Here is a 12,266-nt window from a genome sequence, read left to right on the forward strand (position 1 = left end):
TATCTAAACAATAGCCACCGATCCTTTGGCATTTCTAAGGAGGCAGTTCATGTATTTTATTCTTACAGTAGCACAACGCATTTTAGCAATTCATTCAACAAACAGCAGTAATTATCTTATTTATTTTCATGACATGTTTTGTATGCATCGTGTTATGCAGTCTGAGCAGAAGACAGACTACTGAATAGGGGAGTAAAAGAGAGAGATTGATATACTATAGACAGAATGGAAAACGTGACCTGTGAACCATGCAACGAAGCTGATGTGTTTGTTTTGCTTTGGTGCTCCATGTTTTCATTCGCGAATATAATACAGTTTTTTCCATTAGCCTCGATATTGCCATTTAAACAGACCTAGATGCTTACAACTCCCTCTGTATCTCTTGTCTCTGAATGCCACGATAATGAGATTTTGTTTCTATATGAATGCCGTTAATAGCAAACAAGCCATGGGTAATGCGTTGCACTGCCATTTGTAACAGGAAATATAAGAAATGAGATACACACTTTACCACATATGAAACAAACTATTTGTCATGCTGAAGTTCCATGCATGCATTCCCTATTTACAGACAGAAATGATAGGAGGTATATCCTTTGAAGAAACCCAAGTGTCCCTTGAAAGGAAATAGTGTGTAAGAAGAAGTCACAGTGAGTGTGTACTAGTGGGTGGGATCCCCTCTCTCCCACTGCTTCAGCTGCTACCCGGGGCTTTTTGGCTCCTTATACATATTTTAGAGTCAATGGGCAAACTCTGCAGCCTAGATAAGGCAGATGATATGAAGCAAAACAGCTGGGAGGCATTTGAAAATGTAGGACAGATTAAGTAACTCATCCTTTACGGTGTTGCTTAGAGGAGATAGTGTCTCTACTTACTTCCAGCTATTGGTAATTAAACATTATGGTTTCAGAGGGACTACATGAGCATCAATATCTCTTTAGCTTTGTAGTCCATTATTAATGGAAAGACAGAACAGTGCAGTTAAAGACAGCCCCAGATTGCACCTTAGATGTTTATATTAAACATGTCGGCTGGTTGTCAATAAGTAACATGGACATTAACCTTTAGATCTGAACACATCATGTGTACAGGCAATTGTTTGGTGACTGACTGAAAAGCTACAACCTTGAGATCAAAGATTTAAATAAGACTAATATTATTAGTCTATTATAATACTATTTTTTGATTCCTTCATCCAGAGCTCTCTTTTGTCAAAGAGAATTAAAACAAAATCCAGGGACATTCCCTGAAGCTCTACAACACTGGGGAAAAAAGCCACATTTAAAAAATATATATTTTGCAAGTTTAAATGAAAAATTTTATTTAACACATGGAATTCAGTAAATCCACTTAAACAAGTTAAAGGTACACTTTATAATATTTTGTTTGTTTCAAATTAACAAAATGTAAATAATGAGTCAATATATCATCTACCGACTAGCGAAAGCGAGCACCAAAGGGCACAAGATATTGAACACTATACGTGCGTAAAAGACAAGGATGGTCGATGACTACAGGACAGGCGTGAGATCTTGTAACACTGACAACACTATTTCAAGGAGATATCCAACATCGAATTCCCAAATTCGCCGGTTCCTGAAGGCATCCCAAATGTCGGCTCAATCCCTCGTATTACAACTGATGAAGTTGCCAAAGCCATTGACAGCATGAAGGACCAGGCTTTAACAATCTGCCAGTGGATATTTGGAAGTTGAAGGAGCTGCGTGTCACCACGATTGAATGGCTAGCAACTTTCTTCAATGTCAATGTCGACTTTGGCCATGTACCAACCAACTGGACCACAATAATTACAGTCCCTATTTTCAAGAATAAAGGCAACCCAGCGGAATGTTTAAATTACCACCCTATCTGCCTCCTATCACACACAATGAGCACCAGTGATGCGAGGAAAAGCACCGGAAGAAAAAAAAGCCACTGCATATGGCCTTTCTTGATCTTGAAAAGGCTTTCGACCACGTGCTGCAACTGGGTTCAACTGCTCTATGAAAACACCAGTAGTCATGGAAGATGCGCAGCTGGCATTTCTGCTAGATTTCCTGTGAAGGTTAGTGTACACCAAAGCTCAGCATTGTGGCCGCTACTCTTCATCCTGGTCTTGGTCACCATCATTTGAGACCTGCAACAGGGTGTCCCATGGGCCCTGCTCTATGCAAAGGACATTAACCTGGCTGCCACCCAACCGGGAAGAGCTGGAACACAGAGTCCAGGCATTGAATGACCGCGTCAGCCAATATGGCTTACGCCTCAACATCAAGAAAACTGAATATTTGGAAATCAATCCTTCTGATGGCAACATCCTGGTTAGTGGCGAAGCCCTGATGAAGACAACCAGCTTTAAGTACCTAGGATTGCGCCTGCAAAGTGACTGTGATATCAATAATGAAGTGCGTGGGAGGGTGAACTGGATGCGCTGGAAAGAAGTCACTGGAGTTCTATGAGATAAACGCATACCAATCCATCTCAAGTCCAGTACGTGGTACAGTACAGTGGTACGTACAGTTGAGCTGTATTGAGCCGAAAGCTGGCCAGTTACCAAAAGCACTTGGCACTCTCTCCACGTTATGGAGATGTTACTGGTTACTGGATTACTGGTGTGTCTCTCCTTAACCACTGCTGTAATGATACAATCCGGGGCAAATGGGTGTTGCACCAATTACGGAGAAAATGCAGCAAAGCTTTAATGGTATTGGCACGTTCTACGACCTACACCAGGCACTGTCGCTGACACCGCCTACCATGAAGTGGTGGATGGGAAGCGGCCAGGTTGACGGCCAAAGCAAAGATGGCAGGATACAATCGAAGCAGTTAAGGATCACCAAATTATACACAATCGGGGCACTTGACCGTGCAAAATAGTATACCAAGATCCGAGAGCGGACTCCACACTTGTGGAAAACACGCTAGAGGAAGAAGAATATATAATCAAACCCATGGTAAGGCTATTATAAGTGTTTATATTTTAAAACTGACGGGATGGTTTTCATGGGAAATTGCGTACATACGTCACTCACCCGTGAGTGTCTTGTCATATCTGTAAATAGAGAGAAGGTGCTCTGTCTACTTTGACGCATGTATGTTGTGGGAGTGGCCTGGGTTAGTTGTCACAACGAGTGAGAAAGGTTGACATGGAGCACGCTTAATCTTGAACCTCTGGGGAAGCTGAAAAGAGGAGAGTCTACTGGAAAAAAGAGAACACCACAGAGCTCGTAATAAAACGAGAATCAACATTGGCTTGGCTTTCAAGAGATGTTAAGAACTGAGAGATTTCAAATGTTGAAGAAGTGATGCAGAGATGCCTTTTTTTTATTTCACACCAGGTGAGTAAGGTATTTTATTGAACAGATAAATTGCCTCAAACAGAGTTCATTGTAAAGCATTATCTATTGTGAAGTGTCATCTCATCATGGTTGTTGTGGCGCTGTGCTGAAATTTATTTTCAAGGTAGTACCATGTCAATTAATGGGTAGAGCTACAGTAACGTCTTCAGCTACTCAGCTTCAGATCCTTTCCATCTAAACTGCTTATATCTCTTAAGCCTAGTAGGCTAGTGAATGTTTTATGAGCAGTATGATAAACAAATTGATCTGCAGTCACGCAGAGCCTAAGCACAACCAAAACAATGTTCTTCCACAAAACACGTGCAGTTTTTTTTGGCTAAAGGGCCAAAAGTTACATAGTGTACCTTTAGGTAAAATTAACTAAATAAATAGGAACATACTTTTTGTATGTTTTACTTAACTTTGTGGTGTTTACACAAAATACATATTTCTTAATTTTAGACATACTTTTTTTTTTTACTGCACTGACATTTGCACAGCTACGGTCATTGAACGATGAAATTAACAAATCCTATAACCTAACCACAAGATACTCTATAGCACATTAGCAACCACAAAAAAATCAACAACAGAAACTCTTTTAAAATGCCCATCATATCTGAACAATAAACACAATCAGGTTTGGCTTTTACTGAAAAGAAAAATTACTCTCAAACTTCAGCCCTGTGAAATACGCCGCACAGAGAGAGCACCTTTAGAGACTTAAGAGAGGTCTCTGTGCTTATCTGAGATGAAACTGGGACTGCAGGGAGATGTTTCTGCCAATCCCAGAACCAAACCAATGAAGACATGCTCCAAAGCAGCTTCGCGTTAAACATAAATGAGGAGGAGACAGGAAAAGGCGCTAAATTAAAAATGATACTCCCCTGATGGGCACAAAGTGGTATTTTTAGAACAGAATGCATATTAAAAAGTTAATGCCGATGGCCTTCAGCAGACCTGTGTGTTTATTCAGTGAGACAGGCAGAGCACCTGCACAAACCACACACACACACATACATATATACCTAAACCACATGCTGAACTACATGTTGAAATATACAAGCACATTCACACAGACAATAATTCACACTAGTATGTCGGTTTAAACACACCCTCTTACCAATGCACATGATCTTTAATTAAAAATTTCTTAGCACCATCTTGTCTATAAATACTGCCTATCCACCTACAGCTGATTCAGGTAAAACAGTGATTCAGCATTAAGATGTAATCAAATGAATCCTAACAACAAATCAACTATTGGATTTTGAATTAGATTACAAAATGACCATTTTTGGAGGTGTAACCAGTCCATCCTGATATACGATATATTATAAGATTAACCAGGCACCCGCACCATTTCAGGCTAAATAAAATCTGTTAATAGGATTTATTAATAAAGCTATTTGCCTAAAGGGCCCTTTGAAAGAACAAAAATAAAATATTCAAGCTCAAATAGAACAAAAATAACTGATGCTTTTTAATCATAATAACCTCAGGGTAATCAACACCTAAAGAATAATATATTCAATTTCACAAAACCTTGAGGAAAGTCATGTAAATATATTCTGCCTCAAAAAGAACAATGCAATTTGGCTAGTCAATGAGTCAATGTGATGTTTTTCAGCCTAAATTTACTTTAAAATGCCATCTACATTATTTTCTGTGCATTATGGTGCTCTGTGGGTAGTAAAAAGAGCACAGTATATTAAAGCTATTCTCAGTAGAAAATAATTCGAAAATATAAAGATGAACAGACATTAACGATGATGGCTAATATTAAGATCATTTACACCTCTTGAGTAGGACGCAGGTGGGTGCATGTGGAAATCAGTGCCTGTGTCACAGTGACATACAGCAGTGTGTTGCAGAGGAGGAGTTTGTAGGAAGAGCAGATTGTGGTGATGTAATTAGCAGTAAGTACCTGAATGGTAATGCAGCAGCAAAACCTGGCTGTGATCCCCAGTGGTTTTTGGCAAGAACTCAACGGTAACTTGCATGCTTTGACCAACATCAAGAGTACCTACAGATGGTTCTACGGAAAATGGGCTGTGGGGGAACATATAGATGCAATCATAAAAAGAAAGTGTCAGTCATAAATCAAAAAATTAAATCATCTACACACCACAATGTCACTCCTCTTTTACCTGCGTGTGCTGAGCTGGAATTTTGCTTCACAATTTCCTATGTTCCGCACAAGCAGTGTTCTCTGGGACAAGCACTTGACTGGACAAACTTGGAAATGCAGACTATCTGGGAAGTCCAAGATGGCACGGGGCCCAATTGCGCGGATGGGTACTTCAAACTTCTCACGTTCAGTCACACAGAGGAGTCTGTGAATGTAATCCTACAATTACAAGCATCTGAAAGTCAGTGGTGACATATAGAGGAAGATAAAGCCTTTGAAGAAGACAAGGCTTAAAAAAAAACTAAATATAATATGTTACTATATATCTGGTACATATGGTTTCTTTAATCAATCCTAATTTAAATAAACCCCAGGATTTAGGAATTATTGCAATGAGGAGTTAATCCATAATAATTACATGCAAAAAGACCCTTGGATCTGAACCTGACAGAAAATACAAGCAAGAGAGGAAATAATACTGTCTTTCTCTGACTGGGCCACCACAGCTCAATTTGAACTGACTTAATTGGAATGACAGTATTAAGAAATCTGTGTTAATGTTTTTCCAAACCAAAATAGATTAGCAGGTCACATTAGAGACTGCAAAAAAGCCACTAATGGACCGATGAGTGGCTGTGGTGGAAACACTAAGCCTCCAGTGCCCTGTGCTTACCAAAGCACTCTCTCAGATTTCTAAAAGATATGTTAAACATTCAAATAAAACTTGACATTGAAGTTTATTTCCCACGTTGTGTTGGAGAGACACAATTAAAGACCTCTGGGATCCTTCAAAATCACTGTGTGGCAGTTTTTGCATGTTTCCTAACATTTCTTTGGTCCGTTCATTGATTTACAATCAAATATGCCCATTAGTACACTACAAATGGCAATATGTGAGAGACAGTTGCAGATGTTGCGTATAAATTTTACCTTGTTCTCTTGTGGAGTAAATAAAATGGTGAATGTAGATGCCATGCCTGGAGCCACTTTCTTACTAGCATCTAATGGGCTGACCACTTTAAAATAAAGTGAGTCTTCTTCGATCACCTTTACCAGTCGAGGAACCTGCAATAGTCAGCAGCATGTCCATGTCAAGCCAGTGATCATTACACATGAAAATGAACAAGATAATCTCTATTTGTCTTAAAGGAATAGTGCAAGATGTTGAATGGTGTAAATTAGAATGGCACGAACTACAAACTACCAAGTGTTAACAAAATTGCATAATGTGATTTATCAGATTTCTGTTAAGATAGATTTATATTAATACATTTAGTGTGTGGTTATATAAGACACTGTATGATCAATTCAGATGCATGAAAGTCACCTTGTCACTGTTCCGCAGCTCTAAGTGCACCTTGTACGTCTTAAATGGTGAGTAGTTTTGGAACACAATCTCAGAGGGGTACGGCTGAAACATGGCCTGGTCCAAATCTAATGAGGAAAACTATACAAAGCAAATCAAGTCAAAATCAAACTCTTAGAAGATACTGATTCAATGTAAAATTTTGGAAATGGCTTCCTTATTTAAACTTTAAAATAAGCTAATTTAAAACAGGGGTGTGTTAAGGGAGAAAAACAATATTCTTTATATATCTTGTATTCGTTATTGAGAAGATGTTCATGTATAATTACATCTGTCACATCTAGTTTATCTCACATTCTATTGTGTCACAATGCAGCAATTCCCACACACACATCTTAACTATACCACATGGGTGAAAGTATGAATTATTTTGAATAAATTACCAATATGTATGAGTAATAAAACAACAATCAACTAAACATTTACACTTGCAACAATTACATTTGCAGAAACCACATACATTCTGCTCAAAATGAGCCAAAAATGCTAAATAATAAGCCTAATAATGAGGGATGGTAAAGATCCATTTCCAAAAGCACAAAGATAAAATAATGATGAAAAAAAGCTTTTTACAGCGGATGTGTTATGGTGATGCAAGGAGATGAACCCAAATGCAGACAGTATTCAAGTGAACCACATTTATTACAGAAAAACAGGGAAAACAAAACCCACGAGGGGGCAAAACAAGACAGGATCGACTATATAAGACTAACAAGACTACACTAAGGCTACGTTCACACTGCAGGGCTTAATGCTCAATTCCGATTTTTTGAAAAAATTTGATTTTTTTGCAAGGCCGTTCACATTTCCAATTAAATGCGACCTTTTGTGATCTCCTGTGTGAACGTGAAATGACCCAGAAGTGACCCGCATGCGCAGAAGAGTACTCAACGGTCAACGACGTCACTTGTTGTTTGCGGAAGTAGCTAAACTTTAACTGTGATTCTCCGTGATTCTCTCTCACACACACACGAGCGCGCGCAGCGACCGTTACACAAGAGCCAGACAGCAGCCGCTGACCTATCTAATATCAGATTCAGCACAAATAAGTTAACATAACGTATATATAATGGCCGTGGGCTTTTATTTGTATTTTTTTAATTAACGGGCTCGTCGAGGTCGACCCGTTCGGCAGATTTACCTCAGCTCGACGAATATGCTGTTTTCAAACCGACGACTACTTCAACGCAGAATTATGACGTTTTTCGCGTATCAATGACGTGCGGGTCGGATACATGCAACCTGGCCGTTCAGACTGAAGTCGCATTTCAAAAGATCGGATATGTATCGGATTTGGGACCACATACCCAAGTGGCCTGGGTCGCATTTGAAAAGATCGGATCTGTGTCGTTCAGACTGTCATGAAAAGATCAGATACAGGTCGCATAGGGGCAAAAAAATCGGAATTGGGTCGTTTCAGCCTGCAGTGTGAACGTAGCCTAAAGGCCAATTTATACTTCTGCGTCGGGTGCGCGTAGAAGGTACGGCGTAGCATACGCATTGACGTGTACCATACGTCGTACCCTTCGCCGTACCCTGACGTGCACCTCCTCAAAAATGTAACTACGCGTCGCGGCGACGCGGACCGCAAGATCTGTGATTGGTCGGCTGGATAGCATCGCGTTTCCTCCTACGCATTTCCGGAATGATCTTCTGCACTCTGCACCGCCCGCCCGCCATTTTTAAATTCCGAAGATCAGTGAAGAGCCATGGAAATAGACCAAGTGACCGAGAGATTGCTTGAAGAAGTGCGGAAATACAGCCATCTGTATGACTCCTTCAGTCGCCATTGCTCGTAGAAACCTAAACTCAAAATAGCCGCGAGGAATGTAAACACAGTGGAACTGGAACATTAAAACCCACCCGCGCCAACTAGCGTTTCGGCAGTGTAACTGCAGAGCAACACAGACATTCGCAGAAGTATAAATGCTCACGACGGCGTCGCCTACGTGCGTAGCCAACGACGTACACTAGAGCTGAAGATCTTTGCCCGAACCCGACGGGACCCGACGGGACCCGACGGGTTTGGTCGGGTTCGGTCTTAATTTCTATTATTTTACACGGGCTCGGGCCGGGCTCGGGCTCGCGCTTCGGGTTGCGTGGTAAATGAGCGGTCAGGTGATGTGTTTAGATTAGCGTGAAAATGGATCTTGAGGAGGTGAAATGGAGGCTGGTCTCTGGAGGACTTATTTTATTTCTTTGTTCCAACTTCCAAGTGGCCTCTAGCCTCCGTTAGTCATGAATAAATGATGTTAAAAAATGTATAAATTACTCCTTTTTTTTACGAAAGACAAAGCTGTGTGCGTGCGGCGCAGTCTCTTTTTTCCTTTCTCTCCCTTTTCCGCCGAGTGGTGCGTGTGCCGGCTCGCGGTGTGAAGCGCGTGTCCGCGCTATTCTCCGACACTCTTATCACTGCTGATAGACGGCCTTTTGGACAGTCGGGCTGTAAACGGGTTCGGGCTTTTAAAAAGCTGTCAATCAAAATGTACTTGTCGGGCTCGGGCCAAACTCTGTCGGGCTCGGGCCTTTTCGGGCCGAACTTTTAAGGCCCGATTACAGCTCTAACGTACACTATGGCGTACACTCGACGCAGAAGTATAAATTGGCCTTTAGACTGACAGAAAACTGAACAAAAAACTAACAGCTAAGACGGGATCAAACTCTTCACAAGACTTTCAACAGGTTACTCACAGTCAGTTTCACATTGATTGACAATGAACCGGCACAGGACAGCAAACACAAGGGGATTAAATAGGGAGAAACTAATGAGGGAAACAGGTGACAAGGGTAAAGCAATGATGACTAAACGAGGGTAACAAGTGGGCGGGGTTACGTGACAAGCAAGCACAAAGCACAAATAAATGGCCATGTGCTTACACATAAAACATGGGTCTGTCATGATCCTGCCTCAAGACCAGGGAAAATTAAAGACTAGATGGCAGAATCGTGACAGGATGTCATTGAAAACACGTTAAGTCTGTCCCTCACAGCCTCGCTTTCATACCTGTCATGGCGTTGCTCTGAATAAGGTCTATTTGCTATCATATACAAATAAAAAGCCTCTAGTATCTCCCCAGAGAGAAACTATTATAATGATGTCCTTAATCAACTTTGAAAATGTTGCTACTTAGATACTTGGAACCAGTGATGTAGAAGAGCAAACTAATTAATTAAGTGCTGGAGCTGAGCATGCTAAAATTATGGTATTTTACCTTGTGATGTGTGGCCTCACTCATGTCTAAGAGTTCCAGGATGCGGGGCGGATGCACCTCGTAAGTGTTTGATAATCGCTCCTCTGTAGTCTGGCACATTTCTCGAGCATATACTGATGGAATCAGCTGGAAAGACATTTGCAGACTGTTATGAGTGCATTTACACACAGTGTGTGTGTGTGTGTGTGTGTGTGTGTGTGTGTGTGTGTGTGTGTGTGTGTGTGTGTGTGTGTGTGTGTGTGTGTGTGTGTGTGTGTGTGTATTTCCTATATAAAAAAAAAAAAATATATATATACAGTGAGGAAAATAAGTATTTGAACACCCTGCTATTTTGCAAGTTCTCCCACTTAGAAATCATGGAGGGGTCTGAAATTGTCATCGTAGGTGCATGTCCACTGTGAGAGACATAGGCCACATCCACACGAAGCCAGAGCTTTCCCTATCCGATATTTTTTTTTCCCGTTCCCAGAAATATCTGCGTACACACGAAACCACTGAAACCGACTCAAAACGATGTAGTATACATGCCAGACCAGTATGTGGCGCTGTAATTCTGCCTCAGACATACACTAAAAACGGAGAAGAAGACTTGGAGCTCGCGCATAAACCTTGCGCGCTGTATACAACAATAATATTAGGCACAGTAGCTTCTTTTTTTCTTTTTTCTTTTTTAATCAAGAACTTTGTTGAACAATATGAAAAACCATAAATGTAGTTGCTGTGACTTAACGGTGTCTGACTAGTTGACACTTGGTGTGATGACATCATCGTTTCGCAAAATATACGGATTGGCCGTACACACGAAAACGCAAGGGCGGCGTTTTCAGATTTATCCACCTTGGGACCCGGTTTCAAAAAATAGCGGTTTCAGTCTCCGAAAACGCCGGATCCGTGTGGACGAAACACCAATACGATAAAAAATGTATACGTATACAGCGAAACGCGTCTCCGTGTGGACAGGGCCATAATCTAAAAAAAAAAAAAATCCAGAAATCACAATGTATCATTTTTTACCTATTTATTTGTATGATACAGCTGCAAATAAGTATTTGAACACCTGAGAATATCAATGTTAATATTTGGTACAGTAGCCTTTGTTTGCAATTACAGAGGTCAAACGTTTCCTATAGTTTTTCACCAGGTTTGCACACACTGCAGGAGGGATTTTGGCCCACTCCTCCACACAGATCTTCTCTAGATCAGTCAGGTTTCTGAGCTGTCGCTGAGAAACACGGAGTTTGAGCTCCCTCCAAATATTCTCTATTGGGTTTAGGTCTGGAGACTGGCTAGGCCACGCCAGAACCTTGATATGCTTCTTACAGAGCCACTCCTTGGTTATCCTGGCTGTGTGCTTCGGGTCATTGTCATGCTGGAAGACCTAGCCTCTACCCATCTTCAATGCTCTAACTGAGGGAAGGAGGTTGTTCCCCAAAATCTCGCAATACATGGCCCCGGTCATCCTCTCCTTAATACAGTGCAGTCGCCCTGTCCCATGTGCAGAAAAACACCCCCAAAGCATGATGCTACCACCCCCATGCTTCACAGTAGGGATGGTGTTCTTGGGATGGCACTCATCATTCTTCTTCCTCCAAACACGTTTAGTGGAATTATGACCAAAAAGTTCTATTTTGGTCTCATCTGACCACATGACTTTCTCCCATGACTCCTCTGGATCATCCAAATGGTCATTGGCAAACTTAAGACGGGCCTTGACATGTGCTGGTTTAAGCAGGGGAACCTTCCGTGCCATGCATGATTTCAAACCATGACGTCTTAGTGTATTACCAACAGTAATCTTGGAAACGGTGGTCCCAGCTCTTTTCAGGTCATTGACCAGCTCCTCCCGTGTAGTTCTGGGCTGATTTCTCACCTTTCTTAGGATCACTGAGACCCCACGAGGTGAGATCTTGCATGGAGCCCCAGTCCGAGGGAGATTGACAGTCAGTCATGCACACACTGCACTGGCTACATCTCTCTGCTCGCATCAAGTTCAAGGCATTGACGCTTGCTTACAGATCTGTCACAGGCTCAGCTCCCTCCTACTTTCACTCACTCCTACAAATCTACATCCCTACCAGAAGCCTTCGATCGGTCAACGAGCGACGTCTCGTGGTTCCATCACAGAGAGCCAAAAAATCACTTTCCAGAACATTCTCATTCACAGTTACATGCTGATGGAATGATCTCCCCACCCGCATCCGGAATGCAGAATCCATGAC

The 12,266-nt window shown here is 41.5% G+C and overlaps 1 protein-coding gene across 5 annotated transcripts in view; it reads right to left on the bottom strand.

Moving 5' to 3' along the window:
* Positions 1-12,266, bottom strand: part of LOC309507615 (hydrocephalus-inducing protein-like) — an 80,435-nt gene that overhangs the window by 57,684 nt on the left and 10,485 nt on the right. For all 5 annotated transcript variants that reach the window (XR_014209202.1, XM_082181914.1, XM_082181913.1 and 2 more), the window contains exons 2-6: positions 10,048-10,173; positions 6,797-6,916; positions 6,400-6,534; positions 5,489-5,688; positions 5,266-5,390 (exon numbers count right to left, since the gene is read on the bottom strand). Coding sequence is in view for 4 of the 5 variants with exons in the window: in XM_082181914.1 (XP_082038040.1) it covers positions 5,266-5,390; positions 5,489-5,688; positions 6,400-6,534; positions 6,797-6,916; positions 10,048-10,173 (706 nt within the window). In the remaining variant the exon portion in view is untranslated. The remainder of the gene's footprint in view (positions 1-5,265; positions 5,391-5,488; positions 5,689-6,399; positions 6,535-6,796; positions 6,917-10,047; positions 10,174-12,266) is intronic.

The sequence above is a fragment of the Leuciscus leuciscus genome, assembly GCF_965113295.1.
Source record: "Leuciscus leuciscus genome assembly, chromosome: 10".
Lineage (NCBI taxonomy): Eukaryota > Metazoa > Chordata > Actinopteri > Cypriniformes > Leuciscidae > Leuciscus > Leuciscus leuciscus.